This window comes from Anolis sagrei, chromosome 2, assembly GCF_037176765.1.
Source record: "Anolis sagrei isolate rAnoSag1 chromosome 2, rAnoSag1.mat, whole genome shotgun sequence".
NCBI classification, from domain to species: domain Eukaryota; kingdom Metazoa; phylum Chordata; class Lepidosauria; order Squamata; family Dactyloidae; genus Anolis; species Anolis sagrei.
Window position 1 is genome coordinate 174,977,603 of NC_090022.1, and position 27,923 is coordinate 175,005,525.

The 27,923-nt window shown below is 46.3% G+C and overlaps 1 protein-coding gene across 1 annotated transcript in view; it reads right to left on the reverse strand.

Moving 5' to 3' along the window:
• IQSEC2 (IQ motif and Sec7 domain ArfGEF 2) overlaps positions 1 to 23,969 on the reverse strand; it is a 331,690-nt gene extending 307,721 nt beyond the window's left edge. Inside the window, 1 exon segment of the mRNA XM_060763237.2 lies at positions 22,967 to 23,969. Within this exon segment, the coding sequence (XP_060619220.2) occupies positions 22,967 to 23,601 (635 nt within the window). The 5' untranslated portion in view covers positions 23,602 to 23,969.
• Between the last annotated feature and the right edge of the window lie 3,954 nt (positions 23,970 to 27,923).

Consider the following 27,923-nt stretch of genomic DNA (forward strand, 5'->3'; position numbering starts at 1 on the left):
AAAGAGCGTTTTACATGAGCTGACTGTTTCAAATCATTCTGCTTCCCTCTATGAATTTTTAAGGAAATCAGTAAAATTCCAGTATGCAAGTCAGGGAGGAACTGATCTACCTTCTCCTTGGCTTAAAAGCTTTTGATGTTGTTGTTGTTCATTCGTTCAGTCGTCTCCGACTCTTCGTGACCTCATGGACCAGCCCACGCCAGAGCTCCCTGTCAGCCGTCACCACCCCCAGCTCCTCCAAGGTCAGTCCAGTCACTTCAAGGATGCCATCCATCCATCTTGCCCTTGGTCGGCCCCTCTTCCTTTTGCCTTCCACTTTCCCCAGCATCACTTGCCTTCTCCAGGCTTTGCTGTCTCCTCATGATGTGGCCACAGTACTTCAACTTTGTCTCTAGTATCCTTCCCTCCAATGAGCAGTCGGGCTTTATTTCCTGGAGGATGGACTGGTTGGATCTTCTCGCAGTCCAAGGCACTCTCAGCACTTTCCTCCTAAACTAAAAACTAAAAGCTTTTGATATTGACTCTATATCTCTCTTAGTGTGCATCTACACTGAAGAATTAATGTAGTTTGACATCCCTTTAACTGTCATGGCTCAGTACTATGGAATCATGGGAGCTGTAGTTTTACAAGGTCACCAGCTTCTCTGCCAAGGAGTGCTACTGCTTCACCAAATATAAATCCTAGGGTTCCACAGTATTGAGCAATGAGAGTTAACCTTTTGTCAAACTCATAAATTTTACCAGGTAGAGCCAAGCCTAGGCTCTACTCCATGGCCCTTCCAGGTAGCTCTTTACACCCGTTTCCGCTCAAAATCAACCTTATTCTTCCCCAGTTCTCAAGGAAAGGTCTGCATAAAGCCCTTCACAATGTACAGTTTTTACACCTGTCATTTTAAGTCATTTCCTTTTACACAATTTTTAAACATGTTACCTGAAGAGAAAAATGTTTAAATATATTTGTCAGAGGAAACCAGAAATCTCTATCTCACTCAAAGTTGCTATCAAAACTGCGGGACCAAACCTTCACTGATTTTTTTTTCAATAGTTTCCCCCTATTGATTGGCCCTTTAACAGTGTTAATTGTAAAAGCATCACCTCACTGTTCCCCTCTGTTAACCTATCATACAAATTTCTTCTGAAGATTAGTGTAGTAATAGCCTAAATCCCATTTCATTATGAGTAGTCCCCATGAGTTTATTTAGACATAGATATTTGTTGACTCACTGTTCAACAGCTGACTGAATGAGTCCACTCTTGTTGGAAGTAACCAACAAAATGCCAGCCAATACATGTGAATATAAAGAGCATGCATTTAAATTGTTACCATGTTATAACACATAAAAACATCAAGGGTCTGGAGAACAAGCCCTATGAGGAGCAGCTGAAAAAGTTGGGCATGTTTACTCTGCAGAAGAATCATAGAATCATAGAGTTGGAAGAGACCTCATGGGCCATCCAGTCCAACCCCCTGCCAAGAAGCAGGAACATTGCATTCAAAGTACCCCTGACAGATAGCCATCCAGCCTCTGTTTAAAAGCTTCCAAAGAAGGAGCCTCCACCACACTCCGGGGCAGAGAGTTCCACTGCTGAACGGCTCTCACAGTCAGGAAGTTCTTCCTCATGTTCAGGTGGAATCTCCTTTCTTGTAGTTTGAAGCCATTGTTCCGTGTCCTAGTCTCCAGGGAAGCAGAAAACAAGCTTGCTCCCTTCTCCCTGTGGCTTCCTCTCACATATTTAATGGCTATCATGTCTCCTCTAAGCCTTCTCTTCTTCAGGCTAAACATGCCCAGCTTCTTAAGCCGCTCTTCATAGGGCTTGTTCTCCAGACCCTTGATCATTTTAGTCGCCCTCTTCTGGACACATTCCAGCTTGTCAACATCTCCCTTCAATTGTGGTGCCCAGAATTGGACACAATATTCTAGGTGTGGTCTAACCAAGGTGGAATAGAGGGGTAGCATGACTTCCCTAGATCTAGACACTAGACTCCTATTGATGCAGGCCAAAATCCCATTGGCTTTTTTGCCGCCACATCACATTGTTGGTTCATGTTTAATGTGTTGTCCACGAGGACTCCAAGATCTTTTTCACACGTACTGCTCTCGAGCCATGCATCCCCCATTCTGTATCTTTGCATTTCGTTTTTTCTGCCTAAGAGAAGAGAAGGCTGAGAGGAGACATGATGAGGACCATGTATAAATATGTGAGGGGAAGTCATAAGGAAGATGGATCAGGCTTGCTTTCTGCTGCCCTGGAGACTAGGAACAATGGCTTCAAACTACAGGAAAGGAGATTCTACCTGAACATTAGGAAGAACTTCCTAACTGTGAGTGTTGTTCAGCAAAGGAACTCTCTGCCCCGGAGTGTGGTGGAGGCTCCTTCTTTGGAAGCTTTTAAACAGAGGCTGGATGGCCATCTGTCACGGTTGCTTTAATACGATTTTCCTGGTTCTTGCCAAGGGGTTGGACTGGATGGCCCACGAGGTCTCTTCCAACTCTAGAATTCTATGCTCAGTGGTACACAGGTTAAAAACACCATCTTCCGAGAGAGCCTGTAGAGGATGACTCTGAGGGTAATGAATAGTTTTTGCTTAGCTGTGACCTATAATTACTCATGTTGCAGACGACGCTGGATCTTGATGCAACTATTTATCATCTGCATAACAGTTTTTGCTGTCTTTCTCCTTAATTAAAATAAAAAAACTATCAGGAACATGCAGCTACTATAATTTTCTTTATCCAGTATGTTGTACAACGTGGGTGGGTGAAGTGCAAACCTCCATTTGTCCATCCTATCACCACTGACCAACAACAGCCAACAATATAACATGATGTAAACAGGAGATCAACAATGCCCAGAGTACCCCAGTCCAGGTACACTATTTCACAACTGAGGAATGCAATGGGCAGAAAGAGTCTACAACTGAAGCCTGCCTATAAATCGTTCCTCCCAACCTCCAGCAATTCTGATTATTCACTGATGAGGGAAATGTACTCTGTATGTATTCCATAGCTCTATGCCAGTGGTTCTCAACCTGGGGGTCAGGACCCCTAGAGGGGTCGCGAGGGGGTTTCTGAGGGGTCACCGAAGACCATCACAGACAGTATTTTCTGTTGGTCATGGGAGTTGTATGTGGGAAGTTTGGCCTAATTCTATTGTTGGTGGGCTTCAGAATGCTCTTTGGTTGTAAGGTTAAGGTAAAGGTAGTCCCCTGACATTAAGTCCAGTCATGTCTGACTCTGGGGTGGTGGTGCTCATCTCCATTTCTAAGCCGAAGAGCCAGCGTTGTCCGTAGACACCTCCAAGGTCATGTGGCCGGCATGACTGCATGGAGCGTCGTTGAACTATAAATCCCAGTAACAGCAACTTCCAAATGTCAAGGTCTATTTCCTCCAAACTCCATCTGTGTTCATATTTGGGCATATGGAGTATTTGTGCCAAGTTTGGTTCAGATCCATCATTGTTTGAGTGCACAGTGCTCTCTGGATGTAGGTGAACTACAACTCCCAAACTCAAGGTCAATGCCCATCAAACCCTTCCAGTATTTTCTGTTGGTTATGGGAGAACTGTGTGCCAAGTTTGGTTCAATTCCATCATGGGTGGAGTTCAAAATGGTCTTTGATTGTAGGTGAACTTTAAATCCCAGCAACTACAACTGCCAAATGACAAAATCAATCCTCCCATCCCAATCCCACCAGTATTCAAATTTGGGCATATTGGGTATTTGTGCCGAATTTGGTCCAGTGAATGAGAATACATCCTATATATCCGATATTTCCATAATGATTCAGAACAGGGGCAAAATTACAATTATGAAGTAGCAATGAAAATAATTTAATGGCTGGGGGTCCTCACAACATGAGGAACTGTATTAAGGGGTCACGGCATTAGGAAGGTTGAGAAACACTGCTCTATGCTGTATTATTGCTGAGACGCAGCACTGAAAGCAGATCAGCAGTATGAGCCTTGACTCAGGTCCTACGTATGGCTTAAAAGCATTGAAGTCTCATCTAACAGCAATCCTTCTCTTTCTCGCCCTGAAAAAAAACCTCTGGGAATAAATCCAAGTGTTTAAAAAGGAAGCCCAAATCATAGAAAACCCACATCCTCCGCTCTTTAAACAGCTCCTCCCCTTTAAGCTGGGGGCCAGATTTTAAAAAAATGTACTAAAGAGAAAACAGCCATTCTCCTCCCTTAAACAAATCAGTTCCCTCCCAACCCAATTGGAAACCACAGTCCCTGGGAGGGACACTAGCCTGCTTTTCCAAGCATCATTAAGTCCTGAAGCACCTGTGGCTCTCACTGCTGGAGGTAAATAAATCATGAAGAAAGCAAAAGCCCGACATATCTGCTGAACCATTGTGTCCCCTAACAGCTTGGGAAGTGACTGCATGAAAGAACACGCACTGTGTAAAAGAGATTGTGTTTTTCTTCTCCCCGCCCCCCTTTTTTCAACCCCCTCCACTTCTGCTTCCAAATTGGGGCTCTTTCACAACTAGCTCCCCTACTTTGGAGTCTGACATCTGAAAATGTCTGCTATAACAGGTTAATCCTTTTATATTTCACTCCCGATTTCATTTATTTGGTTTATCTACCACTTTGTGCACAAAAGTGTAGAAAAACTATGGTATACAATCATAGTGGATTGTGGAATGAGAAGGGAAGGGAGGAATACTCACTCTAAAAATACGAGGTCCCCTTCCCACTCAGGGTCCTTCCAGGCAGGCCCTATATCCCAGGATCTGATCCCAGATTTTCTGCTTTATATGTGTCCGCACTGCCAGATACCGTATATACTGACTTGGCCACAGTAGTCCATGCTCTGGTTACATCCCATTTAGTCTACAGCAACGCTCTCTACGTGGGGTTGCCTTTGAAGACTGCTCGGAAGCTCCAACTAGTCCAACGCTCGGCAGCCATGATTTTAACAGGAGCAGAGCGCAGGGAGCATACAACCCCCCTGTTGCGCCAACTCCACTGGCTACCGATTTGCTACCGGGCTCAATTCAAAGTGCTGGCGTTGGCCTTTAAAGCCCTAAACGGTTCCGGCCCAAGCTACCTATCCGACTGCATCTCTGCCTATGAACCCACCAGGACTTTGAGATCTTCCCGGGAGGCCCTGCTCTCGATCCCGCCTGCTTCTCAAGCACGGCTGGCGGGACGAGAGATAGGGCCTTCTCGGTGGTGGCTCCTCGGCTGTGGAACGCCCTTCCTACGGACATTAGACTAGCACCATCTCTAATGGTATTCTGCAGGAAAGTGAAGATCTGGCTGTTTGAGCAGGCGTTCAAATAATTAGTGCAATGATTGGTTAATGAACACTGGAACAGAATAATGGATGACAAATCTGGATCATGCTTTTGATGATGAGACGATAGTGAATAGTGAATGGTTATTGTAGTAATTGTTTATTAATTATGTAATATGTTAGGTTGTTAACTGTTTTTACACTGTAGCATTGAATTTTTGCTGTTCTTATTTGTTGTGAACCGCTGTGAGTCGCCTTCGGGCTGAGAACAGCGGTATATAAGTAAAGTAAATAAATAAAAATAAATAAATAAATAAATAAATATGCTCGAGTATAATCCGACCCGAATATAAGCCGAGGCACCTAATTTTACCACAAAGAACTGAGAAAACGGATTGACTCGAGTATAAGCCGAGGGTGGGAAATGCAGCCGCTACGGGTAAATTGCAAAATAAAAATAGATACCAATTAAATTTCATTAATTGCAGAATCAGCAGGTTATATATTTTTAAATATTTACAAAAATGGTAATTTAAGATAAGACTGTCCAACTCTGATTACATGATTATTTACCTTCTTCAATGTAAATGTGCTTACGTATCCTTCCAATAATAATTATTATTATTATTATTATTATTATTTATTTGATCAGTCATATGACCATTTCAAAATAGAAAACGAGTAAAAAACAAGGCAACAAGGTGAAGACAGCAGCCGACCTTCTATTTATAGTCAGAATCCCATTTTGTATCCTTCCAATAATAACAAAGAGAGCAACATAACAAATGTAATAACAATAATATTAAAAGAGTAAAATAACGAATGTAGCAATAATAACAATTATGCAGTAAAATAATAAATGTATAATAATAGTGAAATGATAAATGTAATAATAATAAATAGAATAAAATAATAAATGAAATGAAATGAAATGAAAATAATAATAATAATAATAATAATAAACAGAGTAAAATAATAAATAACCTTGACTCGTGTATAAGCCGAGGGGGACTTTTTCAGCCTTAAAAAAGGGCTGAAAAACTAGGCTTATACTCGAGTATATACAATAATCTGGGATAAACAGAAAACCTGCGATCAGATCCTAGGATATAGGGCCTGTCTGGAAGGAACCTTAGTCTATGAGCTTCTTCTGGCTATGGATGTTTGTTTGGAAGAGTGTGGTCGAAATGCACACATTTGCCAATCATTCACATTATATTTTGAAAGGCTCCCAACTGCTAGAACACTTAGGAGAAAAACCATATTTTCAACAGTCAGTAAGATCTTATCTAACTGATGTAATTGTTGGGAATCAGCCTGTATTTGTATTCCAGGATCGTGATGCTTATGATGGGAGTAATGATGGTGTCGAGGCTGAGGCGCAAGATGGAGATGGTTTGGTCAATTATTTTCATACAAATGACAGAGAGGCCCCAGTGCAAAGGGCAGTTTCTCATGAGAATATCCCTGCTGAGCCTAGGGATGATGGGTTACTCCCTCTTTCTGTGAGCTCTCAAGATTTGGGTTTGAGAAACAATCTGACACCTGGAAATTTTAATGAGCAGCCAGATAGGGAGTTGAAGGATAGGCGACTAGAGATCAGCCAGGATCAACAGCAAACTCAGTGTTTACGTCGCTCCAAAAGGCTTAGTCAGATAAGGGGCAAATGTGGGGGAAATCGAAACCAGTTTCTGTGTTTTGGAATATAAGGTTTGCTTCAAGGGAAAACCTGTTATATCAGGCATCGTTTGGAAATCAAGTTCATGAGATCTTGTTCATGTAGAGAATTTTAGCCTTTTGGATTGCCTTTGCTTCCTGTTGATTCCTGCCATGGAACTGCTTTTATATCTTGTATGGACATTGCTTTGTGTTACTGCATTTTACTGACTTATTACTTTTTGGAACCTTCTTATTTCCTTACAAGTATTTATTTTTACGGGCTAATTACTAAGCTTCAATAAAAGAGGATTTGTTTCTTCACTCATCGTGTGATGTGTTTTAAAGTCAGAGGGCTTCTTCCTGACCTGGAGTGCAACAGTAATCTCCATCTTTAATAAACTTAGATTACAGCAGACACTCTAGTCCTTCTGGGCTTGACAGGACTCCAGCATCCTGAAAGGCCTCCAACACGAAACCAAGAATGTGAACTTGTAGGTCAGACTGAAGTCAGGAGGTCATATAGGCACATTAGAAATACACATAAGGTTAGCATATGGCTCAAGGATATAAATCCAGATTCACATTTAAACTCTACACTATTCAACAGGGCCTACTCTCAAGTTGATGTGTAAAAGATTCCAACCCTTTAAATTAGTAAATTCTGGCCTCCTGTGATCTATATAAATAAAAATGTAATGTTAGTTTGTGGGATTAACAGAACTCAAAAACCACTGGACGAACTGACACCAAATTTGGAAACAAGACACCTAACAACCCAATGTATGTCCTTCACTCAAAAAATTGATTTTGTCATTTGGGAGATGTCATTGCTGGGATTTATAGTTCACTTACAATCAAAGAGCATTCTGAACTCCACCAATTATGGAATTGAACCAAAGGTGACACACAGAACTCCCCTGACCAACAGAAAACACTAGAAGGGTTTGGTGGGCATTGACCTTGAGTTTGGGAGTTGTAGTTCACCTACATCCAGGAGCACTGTGGACTCAAACAATGATGGATCTGGACCAAACCTGGCACGAATACTCCATATGCCAAAATATGAACACAGATGGAGTTTGGGGAAAATAGAACTTGACATTTGGGAGTTGAGGTTACTGGGATTTATAGTTCACCTACAATCAAAGAGTATTCTGAACCCCAAGAACGAGAGAATTGGGGCAAACTTCCCACACAGAACCCCCGTGACCAACAGAAAATACTTAAGGCCATCCAGTCCACCTCCCTTCACCAGGGCAAGAAAATGTAATCAAAGCCCTCCTGACAAAGAGCCATCCAGTCATAAATATAGATAGATATATATGATTCACACACACACAGATATAGTATCATAGATTTGAAAGGGACCTCTAAAGAAGGACAATTATATGTTCCATATTCCAGAGTAGGCAAACCAGACAATCTACACATCAACACTGACAAAGAAACAAGAAGAAATTACATATATTAGAAACCCACACTTTCATGTTACTTTATTTTCCAGATCACCAGACTGGGCCACAGCAATGCATGGCAGGGGACGGCTAGTATTATATAAAAAGACTAGATTGCAACCATATTGTGGAAACAGGCTGATACATGCTCTGATGTAGAGTTCCTCCTGTTTCTTTAAGAGACTCGTGGAACTGAAGTTTGCTTTGAAGAGGATGGTTGTTTACCTGGGTATAATTCCTACTGACCTCAGTACAGCTTGCATTTCAATAAACATACCCTGATTGGGCTGAAAGCCAGTGCCTCCTGACTTACTCAGGCATAAGTCCCAGTGAATTCAATGGGAAGGACTTATTTCCAGGAAAGCATGTAGGCAAGAAGACAGACACCATCTCCAGAAGAACTGGGGAAAAATGGTTCTGCTTTGTAAAGTGATACCTTGTTTTATCAAGATGTGTCTCCTCACTGCAGACAGCTGGGGAAACAGCTGCTGAGCCAGCTCCCCAGAGTTTGCAAGGCTGTGTTCAAGCAGAGAGCTGTAACACAGGGCAAAATGGATGACCCACACTACAACCTGATATTAACGTGCCAGTGGAGTCCCTGGTGTGCAGCTGTGTTGTGTGTGTGAGAGAGAAAAAGACAGACAAGTGGAGAACTGTATGAATTGCCATCGATCACTGCCCCACTGTGATTGTCAGCATGACAGTTCCACACCAGCCAAGAAACTGTATTATTAGACACCCCCACCCCCACCCCAAATTAGGTTTGTACCACCAAAAAAGCTGGTTCACACAAATGTGCATATCACTTGATTACTCAACACTGAGTAATTTCTGAATGAGTGAACTGGCCCCAAGGAAAAATAACTGTATATAAGGTGATAACATAGATCTTTCTGCTAGATCTGTGATGGCTCATTTACACATGCAGTCAATTGGATGGGAACACGTATAAGCAAACAAGGGCTCTTGGTCTGCCTTTAGCATCTTTATCCATTTAACTAAGGTTATAAAGTGTACAAATTGCGCAGTACTATAATCTGGTCACTTAGAAGTAATTTATTTACTTCCTCAGTAAATTGAGATCATAAACTGGCACCGAGAGTTCTGTATGACTTGGGAAAATAGAAGAAGGAAAACAGCAACCATTCCACAGAGTCTTGGCTATGGGCTCAGAAACATCTTCCTGGCTTTCACAGAAACTGGTGTGTGTCAGACCTAGGGATTGTTACTGTAAACTAGGGTGTACATAGATGCATTTAATTGGAGGCAGAAAGCCAAGCAGAACACACAAAATGCCTGGAGCAGCAGCATTCAAGCAGTACTGTGCATACTGTTCCAAAACCTGCACATAGCTCCTGCTTCTTACACGGCTGCCAACATGCTTGAATCCCTACCATGAATTGTTCTGCATCTTCAAGTCACTTCTGACTTATGATGACCCTATCACAGAGTTTTCTTGGCAAGACTGATTCCACACCTTCCTTTTAGGCAGAGAAAATCCAACTTGTCCAAGGTCATCCCATGGGTTTCCATTGCCTAATGAAGATTTGAACCCTAGTCTCCAGTGTCCTGGCTCTCTTTTCTGGAAAGAAGAAGAATGTGCTATAGATTCCGCTCTAACGGTGCAGTCAGTTTTTGGGATGTGATTCAGCTTTGGACTTTACAGCCAAAGTAGATGTTACACAAAAGGAGAAGTAGGAAGCATGCAGCCCTCCAGATTTTGCCAGACTGCATCTTTAGTCATGCATCTCTATTACCTATGCTGACTAGGAATGATAGGATATGCAGTCCAACAACTTCCAGAGGGATATTTATCAACCCTCCACTACAATATGAGGTTACCACAAAAAAGAGTGCTACACCTTCAGTTTCCATCCCTCCTCCACCATGTTTGGTAGCTGTCCCAGTATCCATGGGTTTTATTATTTCTAACGCTGCAATGTTCCAGTGGGATTCCTTCCCAATGGAGCATTGCAGCGCACCCAAATACCTGAGAGTCACTCTGGACCATGCTCTGACCTACAAGAAGCACTGCCTGAATATCAAGCAAAAAGTGGGTGCTAGAAACAATATCATACGAAAGCTGACTGGCACAACCTGGGGATCACAACCAGACACAGTGAAGACATCTGCCCTTGTGTTATGCTACTCTGCTGCTGACTATGCATGCCCAGTGTGGAACACATCTCACCACGCATGGCTCTTAATGAGACATGCTGCATTATCATGGGGTGTCTGCACCCTACACCACTGGAGAAATTACACTGTTTAGCCAGTATTGCACCACCTGACATCCGCCGGGAAGTAGCAGCCAATAGTGAAAGGACCAAGGCAGTGACATCTCCAGCTCATCCCCTGTTTGGGTATCAGCCAGCACGTCAATGATTTAAATCAAGAAATAATTTTCTAAGATCTAAAGAGACACTTGCTGGAACACTTCAGCAAGCAAGAGCCCAAAAGTGGCAGGCTCAAACCCAGAACCTCAATCAATGGCTGATACCAAATGAGAGACTCCCCCCTGGGCACACAGAAAACTGGGCAACTTGGAAGGCGCTGAACAGACTGCACTCTGGCACCATGAGATGCAGAGCCAACCTTAAGAAATGGGGCTACAAAATGGAATCCACGACATGCGAATGTGGAGAAGAGCAAACCACAGGCCACCTGCTGCAATGCAACCTGAGCCCTGACACATGCACAATGGAGGGCCTTCTTATAGTAACACCAGAGGCACTCCAAGTGGCCAGCTACTGGTCAAAGGACATTTAATCAATTAACAAACTTGCAAACTTTGTATTTTGTTTGTTTGCTTGTTTGCTTGTTAAAAATGCAATACAACTATTTGGTTTGCTCCTGACACGATAAATAAATAAAATTATTTCTAACAGCATCACACAACAGAGGTGCCCTATGGTGTGAGAAGGAAGTGGGGCTCATTCTACAGAGGCTCGAACATGGGCCGCCATTTGCTTCCCCACTGAGTGTCATTCTTTGCCATAGATGGAGCAGGGAAATGCAGAAATGCAGTCAGGATAATGGATACGTGCCTCTAGATGTTATGGAGCTGAGTTGTGTGAAGAACTGAGCATCTGAGGGCCCCTTTAAGCATATTTCACACCTTTTACACAATATCTCATTTAGCCACTAAAATCACAACCAGAACTTATGAGCACAATGGCTTACTAGAAACCTTCACAACTGGGACTCAAGGCATGATCCAAACTACCACTCAAGTATGTTCACTTTGAGTATATAATTATATTTGTTCATCTCAAAATAGTAACTTTCCAAGCTTAGGTGGCAAGCTGGACACTGATTTCGACTCAGGCAGGCTGGTCACACCTTCAACACCAAGTTCACAGAAATTGTATTCATGCGACAATTCAATTATAAGGTACAGCGTGAGCCAAGTTACTGCCTGAAAAATATTGCCTGAAATCCTATCTGGTTTTAATATCACCAAACAAGAAGTCTGTCTGCATCACTAATGCTTTCCTTTTTTGTTGGGAAGAAAGGAAGGGGAATAGCCTGCTGAAATACTTCTCTCTGAGGGCCACAGCTTAGTTACACAAGGATCCTTTCTATGATAGGGAGTAGGAGTTACTGCAGATCAGGCTTCCTTACACTGTAGCCCTCCAGCTGTTTGGGCCTCCAAATCCCAGAATTCCCAACCACTGAACAAGCTGGCTAGAGCTCCTGGGAGTTGGAGGCCCAAGCAGCTGGAGGGCCATAGTTTGAGGATGTCTGCTTTAGAGGGCCTGCAGAGCTAAATCAACCCCATAGCTCAGGGGTCCTCAAACTAAGGCCTGGGGGCCGGATACGGCCCTCCAAGGTCATTTACCCGGCCCTCGCTCAGGGTCAACCTAAGTCTGAAATGACTTGAAAGCATACAACAACAACAACAATCCTATCTCATCAGCCAAAACCAGGCCCACACTTCCCATTGAAATACTAATAAATTTATATTTGTTAAAATTGTTCTTCATTTTAATTACTGTATTGTTTTTAAGTGTTTTTTGCACTACAAATAAGATATGTGCAGTATTCATAGGAATACTGGACTGCTACCAATATGCAGACGATACCCAACTTCTTCTGCGTCTGGAGCCTGGAGCAACGTCAATTCCAGACAATTTCACCCTATGTCTGGAAGCTCTGTCAAATTGGCTACATGCTAGCAGACTGAAGGTGAACCCAGCAAAGACTGAGATTCTCTGGCATGGCCGCCCGGCAGGTCTGACTCCTCCATTACCCACCTTTGATGGTGTCGCCCTATCTTCATCGACCACTGTTAAGAGCTTAGGTGTCATCCTGGATTCACAGCTGACAATGGAAGCTCAGGTCGCTGCTGCCAGCAAACAGGCCTTTTTCCATCTACGACAAGCGAGGCAACTGGCACCATACCTATCTGACGAGGCTCTGGCAACTGTCATCCATGCCACGGTCACGTCTAGGCTGGACTATTGCAACACCCTGTATGTGGGCCTTCCGATGTCTACAACCCGAAAGCTTCGTATTGTTCAGAATGCGGCAGCCAGGTTACTCACAAGAACGCCCATGAAATGCCATATAACACCAGTGCTGCAACATTTACATTGGCTTCCAACTGAGTACCGTGGCCTGTATAAGATGTTAGTTCTGACCATTAAAATTCTTTATGGCCAGGGTCCATCGTACCTTAGGGACCGCCTCTCATTCTCCCATCATCGGAGGTCGCAACGACCAGGCCAACGTGACTTACTCCATATACTGGGTCCCAGAGAAGTGCACTTGGAAAGGACCAGACGCAGGGCTTTTTCTATTTCTGCCCCTGCCTTGTGGAATTCCTTGCCACCCTACATGAGAGCCATGCGTGACTTAGGGCCTTTTACTCTCGCACTTAAGACCTGGCTTTTTACTGGAGCATTCGATCTCTGTTGATTTTTAATTTTTGTATATATGTACTTTATATTTTGTAATTTAGCTGTAAATCGCCTGGAGCATTCTCGGATGGAGGGCGATTAATAAGTTATTAAATGATGATGATGATGATGATGATGAATTCATTTATATTTTTTTTCAAATTATAATCGGCCCTCCAACAGTTTGCGAGACTGTGACCTGCCCCCCTGTTAAAAAAGTTTGAGGACCCCTGCCATAGCTGATGCAGATCAAAACACAACTGCAGCGCTAAACAGATCTGAAGGCTGCTTGCTTTAGATCGGACTGGAATCTCCCAAAAAATCTCTAACGGCATGCCTCAATCCCTCTCAAAATATTGACTCCAGGCACCAGTGCTTCAGCAACTCACCAGATTACGTAATGTGAACACAGTTTTCAGCACTCCTCAGAAATATCTGATGAGCCATGCACACCATTGGGAGCAATTCTTAGCTAATGCCTCCCCCTTGCTTCCCTCTCACTCATCTATCTGCAATCCGAGAGGAATACAGACTGGGAACTGACTGCCAGTTCTTTACAGACTAAGAAAACATCACCATATACCATACTCTAACTGCAAACAGTGAGATCCCAGGTTCCCAAATACAAGCCCTGGGAGTAGGCTGAAACTGTGTTTGATGAACAAAATAAAATATATACCTGGGAAGACTTCAACAACCACATATTTCATCATGTGTAGCAAACTACACTGGAACAACAGAAGAGAAACTCCCTTTCTATCTCTTGCAGAGGTCATTGGGATATAAAAACATGATTCTCACTCCATGTCTGGAATTGACAGATGATTACGTATTGGAGCACAGTCATTCCTTCTAGCTCTGAAGAATGAATTGGCATTGGATAATAGTGCTAATTCGGATATTTCGTTTTGTGTTTTCAAAGTATTTAAATACATTTACTACAGATCCTTAACAAGGCTTTTGTGTGGTATGCCTGCGGAGAGTGGGGAGGTAATAGTTTGCTTGAGACAATCGCAGGCATCCATGGCTTGGAAACAACGAATGAAGAGCCCCAGGACACACAGTTCATACTCTTAGACATTACACTACATTTCCCAGTTCGGCAAAAGAGGGAGTAGCCTCTATTATCAGTTAGAGATGCTTCTAGCCACTTCTGACTTTTCTGCCAGCAGGGAAGGGAAAATCAGTTCCCCTTCCCCCTCTGCATTGCCTCTCTGAGCTCTCAAAAACGCCTCCCCAGTGTTGGTAGGGGAGTAGGCGGGAATGGCAAGACACATTTGTGCTGATTTTAAGTCATTTGCAGCATCAAACCACTTTGCTAATTTCCAACCAGAGGAAGGAGGTGGCAATTTGGGGGGGGGGGGGGGGTTGGAGAGAAAAAGGGAAAGAGAGAGAGAGAGAGAGAGAACATAGGGCTGTATTCGTCAATTCCTACCCCACACACAGTCTCCCCTGCTGCCAAGCTGACGGAAGCAGATCCTAAAGCTTTCAGGGGTAACTGCATCTTCTTAGCCTCTTGAGCAGCCTCACTATGAGCCTTGTGCCTGAGGTTAACTGCTCAAATATGGGGATGTAGTTCAAACCCACCACCCTCGATTCCCAAAACAGAAGCTCTCCACCATATGCAAAGGTAGTTTTCTGAAATACATTGCTGAACTGCAAATTTTAATAGCCCTATATGGGAAATCCAAAAGCAGACAATGCTGGGAGTTGCAGTGCAACAATATCTAGAGAAGGCTTTCATGGCCAGAATTACTGGGTTGTTGTAGGTTTTTTCAGGCTATATGGCCATATTCTAGAGGCATTCTCTGCTGACGTTTCACCTGCATCTATGGCAAGCATCCTCAGAGGTAGTGAGGATGCTTGCCATAGATGCAGGCGAAACGTCAGAAGAGAATGCCTCTAGAATATGGCCATATAGCCTGAAAAAACCTACAACAACCCAATATCTAGAGAGCCACACAATCTAAATACTGGTCTGAGGAAGACTCAAGAAAAGTGAACAGAGAACTGAAACAAAGAGGTACATGGAGGGTTTGCACATAGCTGAAATGAAGCAAGACGACATGACAGCAATGTTATGGGGAAAGGGATGGGAGGAACAAACATGGATTCAGATTTTGTCTTTGATATGCACCCCTATTAGGAGGCTTGTTCTCCCAACCTCACCCCTACTGGCACATTTTCAAAGGATTATGAGAAATGACCCTACAGGGCGATTGCTGGGTATTGAAGAGTTAAGGTATGCGAGTTCCAGAAGCTAAATCAGTCGTAACTGCCATGTGGTCTTACCACTGAATATAGAATCATTGAATCATAGAATCAAAGAGTTGGAAGAGACCTCACGGGCCATCCAGTCCAACCCCCTGCCAAGAAGAAGGAATATTGCATTCAAAGCATCCCTGACAGATGGCCATCCAGCCTCTGTTTAAAAGCTTCCAAAGAAGGAGCCTCCACCACACTCCAGGGCAGAGAGTTCCACTGCTGAACGGCTCTCACAGTCAGGAAGTTCTTCCTCATGTTCAGATGGAGTCTCCTTTCTTGTAGTTTGAATCCATTGTTCCTTGTCCTAATCTCCATGGAAGCAGTAAACAAGCTTGCTCCCTCCTCCCTGTGGCTTCCTCTCACATATTTATACATGGCCATCATGTCTCCTGTCATCCTTCTCTTCTTCAGGCTAAACATGCCCAGCTCCTAGAATAAAGATGGTGCTACCCAAGCGAGAAACCTCTTGTAGAGCTGGGCCCAGTATCCAGAAGCCCTGGTTCAGCCAATCTGCCTTCCTCGACCAGATGGACTACAATTCCACCAGCTAGTAAAACCAAAGGTGGCTGGAGATCATGGAGCTGTCAGAGGGACACTAAGTTGAGGAAAGTGGATAGTTCCTGCTTTCCCAAATTCTTTGGAAAACACGATTCCTACTTATTTCAAACGTCATGAGCCAGCTCTCCTATTCCCACCTGCCATGTGCTTTTCCCAAGCTCAAAGCGCATTACATAATGCTAAGTATCCCACGGCAACATTATTTCTCACCTGCACGTGTACACATACTCCCTCAGGCATTAGTTTAGTATATCCTGCCTCCTTTTTCATCACAGCGAATGATGCATTCAATAGCACACCCGTCCTTTAGACATAATCCCACACCCTGACTTCATTCCTCACTTCAGAGGACCCTCTTTCTGTCCTAACCACTGCGTCTCACCTCCCACCTATACAATGAGAGAAAATAGAGTCTCAGGCCTTAGGACTACTACTGGGAGGACAAGAGTCATGCATACGTATGTGTGTATTAGGAAATGGAATCATGTTGCCCTCCAGATGTTTTCAGCATCTTAGAGCTAAAAGGGGGCCACAAGGGCCATCACGTCCAACCCCCTGCTGTGCAGGATGACCCAATAACATGGGCATGGGCAAACTTCAGCCTTCCAGGTGCTTTGGACTTCAACTCTCACAATTCCTAACAGCCGGTAGGCTGTTAGGAATTGTGGGAAATGAAGTCCAAAACACCTGGAAGGCCGAAGTTTGCCCATGTTTGCAATAACAGCACTCCAACCTCTGCTTGAAGGCCACCAAAGAAGGAGAGAACATCATCCTTTGAGACAATCTATCCCACTATCAAAACAGTTCTTACCAGTCCATATCTCAACAGTCCTACAGAGCATGGAGGATGGTGAGAATCAGGCATGTAGCCGGGGGGGGGGGGGGCTTTGGGGGCTTCAGCCCCCCCCCCCCGAAATTCTCATGGTGGTCCACGAGAAGGCCTTACTGGTGCATTATTTAAACTGTTATGTTTATTCCTATCATGATCTGATCACCATACTCAATATTCCCATATGCATGGGGGTATTGAGGTAACAATACGAAAGGTTTGCCTTGGGTAGACCCTCTTTCACTCAGACTCAGCCCCCCCAAATCAAACTCAGCCCCTCCCCCCCCCCCCCCCGAATCACATTGAGAATTGCTGGTTGTGGTAATCCAATCACATTTGGAAGGTGCCACATGATCCCCATCCCCATGTATAATTGTATTCACACACACATACATTTGGATATCATATAGAAGACAAGGTACCCCTTTCAAAACAGGCATATGCAATTATGTTAAAAAAAAGCAGCTACAGTAGTAGTCCTAAGGCCTGAGACTCTATTTTCTCTCATTGTATAGGTGGGAGGTGAGACGCAGTGGTTAGGACAGAATTGGCTATTTGGAATATCCTCTTTCTTCTAAAGTTTGCTGTATTGTTGAGGTTTTTTCCCTACACAGGACAAGGGTTGGAACAGGACAATCCAGCTGAGAATTTAGCAATTGGAAGATTTTCCGCCTTGTAGTCCAAGATCTGCTGGGTAGGCCCTGCTCTCGGTCCTACCAGCTTCGCAAATGCGGCTGGTGGGGATGAGGGACAGGGCGTTCTCGGTGGTGTCCCCCGCCTGTGGAATTAGCTCCCCAGCAAAATTAAATCGGCTTCCCCCTTTCTTTCAGAAGAAAACTGAAGACGTGGTTGTGGAACCAGGCTTTTGGCTAATGAATATAATGGCACCTGAACAGTGAATTGGACCAGACGGTTGTTATAATGGAAATGCCTTTATGATTGGATAACTAATGTTTTAATGTATTGTACTGTATGCTTTTATTTTGCTTTTATAATTGTAATTATCGTGGCATCAATCATTGCCATTGCTTGCTGCTCTGAGTGAGAACAGCAGGGTAGAAATGCTGTAAATAAATAAATAAATAAATACATTTTGGGCAGAGGCCCACAAATCTGCATAGCCACAAGTGAATGGCTTTAGACTTTGTCATTAATGGTTCTAAGAAGACATTAACTTGCTTTCTCCTACCCCAACAGAAAATAAATTAGGCGGGACAGGGTGCACAGAGAGCTATTTGGGATATTGCAAAAGGGAAAGGAGCAGGGTTGGCAAGAAAGAGCATTTCCCAATAATGAGTTGCAGTGATCATTTCTCACTCTCTGCAGCAAGCCTGAGAGGATCATGGCAGAAGCAAGAAGGAGCCTGGGTGGCAGGGAGAGACAGCACATGTTTTGGTAACAAACAACATTTCTCTACAGAAAAATGCATCCCAAAAAAAGAGGAAGGAGCAAAGTGATGGAAAAAAAATATGCTGAAATTTGAAAGGCCCCAAAGCACGCCTAGCTCAAATGAATGAAAGTGAAGGATGGCTGAAACAGGCTTGACTGTGCTACAGAAGGCCATAAAGCAGCCTGCAGCAGTGGACTGCGGGAGGGTCTCTGGCAGAGACATCCAGCCAAGAAGGCGAGCAAACTAGCATCAGTGAATTGCCGGAGGCATTCATGGCCGTAATCACTGGGTTCCTGTGAGTTTCCTGGGCTGCATGGCCATGTTCCAGAAGCATTCAGTGAGGCTCACACGGGTAAGAAGGCACTCCTGACAATGCTCTTATCTGGAAACATGTGCTCTGCAGACCTGGCAGAAAGAGGAAAGGGAGCAGTGCTAAGAGGGCAGGAAGGCCCACAACCTTTGGGACCGTAGCACATTAGGAAATACTCCGTTTCTGAGATTGTTTGAGAATGATTTCGAATGGGTCCCATCACATGACGTTTGCGCCATCCCGTCAGTATTCCGTCGGAATCTGTCTGGAAAAGCGTCACAGAAACGGATTATTTCCAGACTGAATTCTTATCGTGTTTTTATGAAATACTATGGATCCTTCAATTGCTGAAGTACCATTTCTGTGTGTGATAGGGAAATCTGTATGCATCCCATCAGCAACAATACTTTTTAAAAGGTCATAGAGTGATGTAGGGGGCGTTTTGAATGGATTGGGAGGAGCCAGCCTCCGTGGTGTGATGAGTCAAAGCGCAGTATTTTCAAATCATATGATTCGTAATAATCACGTGTGATGAGGAGAGTATAACTTTCGATAGATTATGTTTTATTTAAATTATAGTTGTTATGGGTTGTTGTAGGTTTTTTTGGGGCTATATGACCATGTTCTAGAGGCATTCTCTTCTGACGTTTCGCCTGCATCTATGGCAAGCATCCTCAGAGGTTGTGAGGTCATGAGGATGCTTGCCATAGATGCAGGCGAAACGTCAGGAGAGAATGCCTCTAAGAACATGGCCATATAGCCTGAAAAAAACCTCCAACAACTCAGTGATTCTGGCCATGAAAGCCTTCGACAATATATAGTTGTTATGTTTAAGATGTCTTGTACTTGAGGTGATTCTAGGTTATTATATTTGTACTTATTGCCATTGAGGCATTGAATGTTTGCCTTTTTGTTTGGAATCCGCCCTGAATCCCCCAAGAGAGATAGGGCGAAATATAAATGAAACACTTATTATTATTATTATTATTATTATTATTATGTATCCCATCTCAATACAGTATGCATCCAGTCCTTAAAAAATGTGATAAGGTCCTTGGATAGCATCACAGTACACTTTCCTGGGCCAAAAGAACACCACACCCAAAGACTCCAGGGCAAGGATGCTACAGCTAGCAAGGCCTCCCCTGGCTGTCTATTGCTTGGCATCCCTCAATTAGTGCGGAAGCTAAGGAGAAATGGTGGTAAGATGGGAGACTGCCAACAAACCCCAGGTGTTGTAGTTGAACTCTCTGCCCCAAAGTGTGTGGGGGGCTCCTTCTTTGGAGGCTTTTAAACAGAGGCTGGGTGGCCATCTGTCAGGGGTGCTTTGAATGCGATTTTCCTGCTTCTTGGCAGGAGGTTGGACTGGATGGCTCATGAGGTCTCTTCCAACTGTTATGATTCTATATAAAATATGAATAAGGTAAAGTTTTAGGTAAAGCTGGGTTTTTGTAGGTTTTTCAAGCTATATGGCCATGTTCTAGAAGCATTCTCTCCTGACGTTTCGCCTGCATCTATGGCAGGCATCCTTAGAGATTGTGTGGTCTGGGTTTCGGTAAAGGCTTTCCCCGACATTAATTTCAGTCATGTACAACTCTGGGGGTTGATGTTCATCTCCATTTCTAAGTTGAAGAGCTGGCATTGTCCATAGACACCTCCATGGTCATGTGGCCAGCATGACTGAATGGAGTGCTTTTACCTTTCCATTACTGGAGTGGTAGAATCATAGAGTTGGAAGAGACCTCATGGGCCATCCAGTCCAACCCCATTCTGCCAAGAAGCCGGAAAATGGCATTTAAATCACCCCCGACAGATGGCCATCCAGCCTCTGTTTCAAAGGCTCCAAAGAAGGAGCCTCCACCACACTCCGGGACAGAGAGGTACCTATTGATCTACTCACATTAACATGTTTTCAAACTGCTAGGTTGGCAGGAGCTGGGGATAACAGTGGGAGTTCACACCGCTCCCTGGATTCAAAATGGTGACCTTTCAGTCAGTAAGTTCAACAGCTCAGTGGTTTAGTCAACTGTGCAACCGGGAGCTCCTAAAATGTCTAATTTTTTAAAAAAACATTAAAAATTAGCATTTGCTAGGCAGATTTTATGAAGTACAGCTGAAGCATCCTCCACTGTGTTGGGACCCTGAGGGTTACATTTCAGAGTGGTTACCAGGCATGGACCAACTTTCGGTCAGTAAGTTCAGAATCCACTGCACCACCAGGGACTCATAAAATATGTGTGTGATATATGTATGTGTGTTTATATATATTTTTTAAAAGGATGAAAAATTAACATTTGCTAGGTGGATTTTATGAAGTACAGCTGAAGCATCCTCCACTGTGTTGGGACCCTGAAGGTTACCAGACATGGGAAAACTTGGGCCCTAAGGGGGTTTTGGACTTCAACTCGCACCATTCCTCACTGCCTCAGCGGCTGAGGGGGGAAAGGAAGGGGCCTGAGGCTGTGAGGAATGGTGCGCCCAAAACTCCTGGAAGTCCAAAACTCCAGTCCAAAACTCCCCCCCCCCCCCCAAATCAAACACCATGAGAATTTCGGGGGGGGGGGGGCTGAAGCCCCCCAAGCCCCCCCCCCCGCTACATACCTGCCTGGAGGGCCCAAGTTGGCCCATGCATGAGCTCTCTCAACCTACTAATTTGCATATGGCTTCTGATTGGCCAGCCTCAACATTCTAACATTCTTAAGCGGCTGAGGCAGAAAAGGAAAGGAACTGAGGCTTAGGAATGATGAGAGCTGAAGTCCAAAACTCCTGGAGGGCCCAAGTTGGCCCATGCATGAGCTCTCTCGACCTACTAATTTGCATATGGCTTCTGATTAGCCAGCCTCAACATTCTAACATTCTTAAGCGGCTGAGGCAGAAAAGGAAGGGGCCTCAGACTGTCAGGAATGATGGGAGCTGAAGTCCAAAACTCCTGGAGGGCCCAAGATAGCCCATGCATGAGCTCTCTCGACCTGAGGCAGAAAAGGAAAGGAACTGAGGCTTAGGAATGGTGGGAGCTGAAGTCCAAAACTCCTGGAGGGCCCAAGTTGGCCCATGCACGAGCTCTCTCGACCTATTAATTTGAATAAGGCTTCTGATTGGCCAGCCTCAACATTCTAACATTCTTAAGCGGCTGAGGCGCAAAAGGAAAGGAACCAAGGCTTAGGAATGATGAGAACTGAAGTCCAAAACTCCTGGAGGGCCCAGGTTGGCCCATGCTTGACCTCTCACAACCTACTAATTTGCATATGGCGTCTGATTGGCCAGCCTCAACATTCTAACATTCTTAAGCGGCTGAGGCTTAGGAATGGTGGGAGCTGAAGTCCAAAACTCCTGGAGGGCCCAAGTTGGCCCATGCATGAGCGCTCTCAACCTACTAATTTGCATATGGCTTCTGACTGGCCAGCCTCCACATTCTAACATTCTTAAGCGGCTGAGGGGGAAAAGGAAGGGGCCTGACGCTGTGAGGAATGGTGGGAGCCGAAGTCCAAAACCCCTGGAGGGCCCAAGTTGGCCCATGCATGAGCTCTCTCGACCTGAGGCAGAAAAGGAAAGGAACTGAGGCTTAGGAATGGTGGGAGCTGAAGTCCAAAACTCCTGGAGGGCCCAAGTTGGCCCATGCATGAGCTATTTCGACCTACTAATTTGCATAAGGCTTCTGACTGGCCAGCCTCAACATTCTAACGTTCTTAAGCAGCTGAGGCAGAAAAGGAAAGGAACTGAGGCTTAGGAATGGTGGGAGCTGAAGTCCAAAACTCCTGGAGGGCCCAAGTTGGCCCATGCATGAGCTCTCTCAACCTATTAATTTGCAGATGGCTTCTGATTGGCCAGCCTCAACATTCTAACATTCTTAAGCAGCTGAGGGGGAAAGGGAAAGGAAATGAGGCTGTGAGGAATGGTGGGAGCTGAAGTCCAAAACTCCTGGAGGGCCCAGGTTGGCCCATGCATGAGCTCTCTCAACCTATTAATTTGCAGATGGCTTCTGATTGGCCAGCCTCAACATTCTAACATTCTTAAGCAGCTGAGGGGGAAAGGGAAAGGAAATGAGGCTGTGAGGAATGGTGGGAGCTGAAGTCCAAAACTCCTGGAGGGCCCAGGTTGGCCCATGCATGAGCTCTCTGGACCTGAGGCAGAAAAGGAAAGGAACTGAGGCTTAGGAATGGTGGGAGCTGAAGTCCAAAACTCCTGGAGGGCCCAAGTTGGCCCATGCACGAGCTCTCTCGACCTACTAATTTGCATATGGTTTCTGATTGGCCAGCCTCAACATTCTAACGTTCTCAAGCAGCTGAGGCAGAAAAGGAAAGGAACTGAGGCTTTTAGGAATGAAGTTGGCCCATGAGGTGATGCTGGGGACTTACTTCCTCTGGAGAGTGGTGGCGGGGCTGGTGCTGGCGCTGGTGCTGTGCCCTCCTCCGGCTCCCGGGCTGGAGCTCCGCGAGGCCCCGCGGCTGAGCTGTCCCCTCTCTCTCTCCCTTTCCCGGGGCGGGCGCGGGTATTCGTGCGAAGCAGACGAAGCCGAAGTCGGCGGCTGTTGCGGAAGCTGCGATTGCGGCGGTTGGGGCGGCGGCGTCTCCTTCTGCGGGCCCCGGTCGCGGTGCAGCTGGCAGGGCTCGCGGTAGTGCCCGTCGCGGTTGGCATAGTGCGGGAAAGGGCCCTGGAAGTGGTTGTCGCGCTCTTTGTGGTGGTGGTGATGCTGCGGAGGGTAAGCGGTGGCCACGGAGGAGGAGGAGGCAGCAGTAGCGTCCCCGGCTCCTGCTGCTCCTGCTGCCCGCCCGCGGTGCGCCCCTCCGCGCTGGGGGTCCCGCTTCTCGCCCTCGCGCAGGCCCCGGTTCTCGTGGCTGAGCTGCTCGAGCTGTCCCTCCAGCTCCTCGATGCGGCGCCGCTGGGTCTCGAGGAGCTTCTGCTGGCTCTCGATGATGTGGTTGAGCTCGAGGAGGTACTCCACGGCCCGGTTGGGGCTCTCCGAGGGGCCCCCCGCGCCCCCGCCGTCCATGGAGAGCGAGAGGAAGAGCGGCGCCCGGGCGCTGGGAGAAGCGCCCGGCGCCCGGCGCCTCCGGCTCCCGATGATGGCGGCGGGAGGGGGGGGCGGCACCCCGGGCGGGCTACTGGCCTCCTGCCCCGCGGGGGGGCGCCGGGCGCGAGCGCTGAGGAGGCTGCTGCTGCTGCTGAGGCTCAGGCTGCGGGTGCTGCTCTTGCATCCCGGCGCCCGCGGCGAGGAAAAAGGAGGAGGAAGAGCAGGGGCGCGCGGAGGAAGGTTATTATTATTAGCAGGAGGAGGAGGAGGAGAGTGGCTCGTGCCGACGACGCCGCCGCTCTTGCCTGCTCCGCCCGCCGTCGCTGCAGAGGCACTGCGCACTGAGCCTCAGCCCAGAGGGAGGGAGGAGGGCAGAGGAGGAGGAGGAGGAAGTTTGGGAAGAAGGAAAGACCCCGAGAAAGATACACAGAGAGAGAGAGAGACTCTCCTCGCCGCGCGCCTCCCTCTGGCCCCTCAGGGAGGGAAAGAGGGGAGGGGGCGTCACGTGGCAGCGCCCAAGAGAAAGCGAGGGAGAGGGGGCGCGCGCGCGTGCCTCAGGGAGAAAGCCCGGCGGGAGGGAAGAGCGAGCGCGCGCGTGCCTCAAAAGTGTGTGTATATGTGAGGAGGGGGGGGGGGGCGTTTTCCCGCCTGCCAGGAGCCCGCCACCTGCACTGCAAAGCGGCACTCCGCTCTTTCCCTCAGGAGTGCTTCCTTTTTCTTTTTCTTTTATTTAACTTTTTGCTTCACCCAAGCAAAGTTTGGCCCTGACTCCACATGGAATCTCTTCAGCCTTGAAAATGAAGTCGAACATGACCCCCCCCCCCCATAAAAGATACTAACTTATAGTTTTGCTAAGGACAAGGACACCAGACTGGATAATAAGAGTTAAGCTTTCATCAGTTTGCCAAGATACTAACAACAAGGACTCTTCCATGTTAGATAGTGTGTACACAGGGGTGGTTCGTCCATTATGCGAAGTAAGCAGTCGCAGAACACTTTTTTTTGCCAGGGGCGCAGAGGCGCCTCTGTAAATGCCCCTCGGCCCTCGACCGCCACTTCAGGAGTGCCCCCTCAGCTCACAACAGCCCTAGCAGTCCAGGGGGAGCCTCAGCTTTCTTGCCTCGCTGCCGGGCGATCCTCTTCCTGAAGGGGCCGGGCCCTTGAGCCTCGCCTAGCCCCTCTCGTTCCTGCTCCACCCGGCCACCAGGTGCGCGAGCAGAGCCGGCGCTCAATCTTTCTCCGTGTTCGATCCCTTCCTTCCCCATGACCGGCTCCTTTTCCCGATTCCCCGGTACTCCACCTGCCTCCTCTCCTCTCCCCAATCCGCGGGTGGGCCAAGGGGCAGAGCCGCCGAGTCTGGCCCGCTTTGGGTCCGGAGGCATGTCTGAAGACCCCAGCGTGCGCACCAAAAGTCGCCTCTTCTCCTGACTTTCTCTTCAGCCATTGGGACCGAGAGAGAGAGAGAGCCCCTCCGGCTGGAGGTATCTCCCACCTCCGCTCTTTCCTTTGTTTTTGCGCCTACCTTCAGGAAAGGTGGGCATCTCCACCTCTCTCTCTCTCTCTCTCTCTCTCTCTCTTGGTCCCAATGGCTGAGGAGAAAGTCAGGAGAAGAGGTGACTTTTGGTGCACACGCCAGGGTCTTCAGGCACGCCTCCGGACCCAAAGCGGGCCAGGCAAGGGAGCAAGTGCGGCAAGTGTAATTATTGGGATGTATAATTCACCTACAATCAAAGAGCATTCTGAACTCCACCAATGATGGAATTGAACCAAATATGGCACACAAAACTCCCACGACGAACAGAAAATATATATCAATGATTGGTTGGGGGGGGGGGGGGAATACTGTTTGCTTACCGTTGAAAATTACCTAGGGCCGCCTCTGTGTATATATATATATATATATATATATACCTTACTTATATACCGCTGTTCTGAGCCCGAAGGCGACTCACAGCGGTTCACAACAAATAAGAACAGCAAAAATTCAATGCTACAGTATAAAAAAAAGTTAATAACCTAACACATTACATACTTAATAACAATTACTACAATAACCATTCCTTATCGTCTCATCATCAAAAACATGTTCCAGATTCGTCATCCATTGTTCCATTCCAGTGTTCATTAACCAATCATTGCACTAATTATTCGAACGCCTGCTCAAACAGCCAGGTCTTCACCTTTTTGCGGAATACCATTAGCGATGGTGCTAGTCTAATGTCCGTAGGAAGGGCGTTCCACAGCCGAGGAGCTACCACCGAGAAGGCCCTATCTCTCGTCCCCGCCAGCCGAGCTTGAGAAGCAGGCGGGATCGAGAGCAGGGTCTCCCCGGAAGATCTCAAAGTCCTGGTGGGTTCATAGGCAGAGATGCGGTCAGATAGGTAGCTTGGGCCGGAACCGTTTAGGGCTTTAAAGGCCAATGCCAGCACTTTGAATTCAGCCCGGTAGCAGATCGGTAGCCAGTGGAGTTGGCGCAACAGGGGGGTTGTATGCTCCCTGCGCTCCGCTCCTGTTAAAATCATGGCTGCCGAGCGTTGGACTAGTTGGAGCTTCCAAGCTGTCTGCAAAGGCAACCCTACGTAGAGAGCGTTGCAGTAGTCTAAACGGGATGTAACCAGAGCGTGGACTACCGTGGCCAAGTCAGACTTCCCAAGGTACAGGCGCAGCTGGCGCACAAGCTTTAGCTGTGCAAATGCTCCCCTGGTCATAGTCATATGACTCTATATATATATGGGTGTTCATGGGTGTTCCATATATAGGAGCCCCCGGTGGCACAGTGGGTTAAAGCCCTGTGCTGGCAGGACTGAAGAACCTGCGACCTGTCCGTCTTCAGTCCTGCCAGCACAGGACTTTAACCCACTGTGTAACCGGGGGCTCCTATATATGGCCATGTTCTAGAGGCCATATATATATCTCCACAGATATGTAAACCCTTTTTCCTAGTTCCAACAGACCTCACTACCTCTGAGGATGCTTGCCATAGATGCAGGCGAAACGTCAGGAGAAATGCCTCTAGATGCAGGCGAAATGTCAGGAGAAATGCCTTTAGAACATGGCCATATATAGGAGCCCCCGGTGGCACAGTGGGTTAAAGCTCTGTGCTGGCAGGACTGAAGACCGACAGGTCGCAGAGGCGGTTGAGCTCCCTCTATCAGCAGGTTCAAATCCAGGGAGAGGCGGTTGAGCTCCCTCTATCAGCTCCAGCTCCTCATGCCAGGACATGAGAGAAGCCTCCCACAAGGATGATAAAACATGATAAAAAATCATCCGGGCGTCCCCTGAACAATGTCCTTGCAGACGGCCAATTCTCTCAAAACAGGATGCTCCTGACACGATCAAAAAAATAAATAAATGGCCATATAGCCCGAAAAAACCTACAACAACCCAGTCATTTATTTATTTATTAAATAAACAGCTGCCTTGTTGGAAAATCTGACTCAGCACATAGAAGATGGCTTTGAAAGGCAGCAGATCACAGGAGCTGTCTTCATAGACCTGTTAGCGGCTTATGATACTGTAAACCACCGCCTCCTCCTGAGAAAAATGTATAATATCACAAAGGACTACCACCTCACCCACCTCATAGGAAATCTGCTACAAGCCTGCTACAAAACAGGAGCTTTTTTGTTGAGTTCCAGGGCCAGAGAAGCAGATGGCAGAAACAGAAGAACGGCCTGCCTCATGGACCAACATATCTCATGAAAACCTTTCATTTTTGTTTTTAAATATATATAATGTAGTGCTCATTTCACATAGACACAGAAGTTTCTCATGTTCACGTGACACACCTACACACTGTGTTGTTGTTTATTAATTCAGTTGCTTCCGACTCATCGTGACCTCATGGACCAACCCACGCCAGAGCTCCTTGTCGGCCATCACCACCCCCAGGTTCTTCAGAGTCAAGCCAGTCACTTCAAGGATGCCATCCACCCAACTTGCCCTTGGATGGCCCCTCTTCCTTTTTCCTTCCATTTTCCCCAGCATTTGCAAGGTTTGCTAAACAGGCTGGTTTTCCTTTTATGAAGCTCTTCTACAGGGTCCTGTGTCAACACTGCACAGTGCACCACTTCATAAAATTAGTGGTGTTCTCACACCTTTTACTGTTGGCATTTTTTTTTTCTGGGCCCAACCTTGAGCTGAAAGGACCCGATTTGGTGTTTAGACTCACCGTTTAAGAAGCAGTGATTTAGTAGAAAGGGGGCATAACAAAAATACAATTTGGTAATACAAGTCATTTGTTACAGGATAACTTAAAACATTTTAACAGCCCCTTCCCCAAAAAGGAATTCAGGAAACTG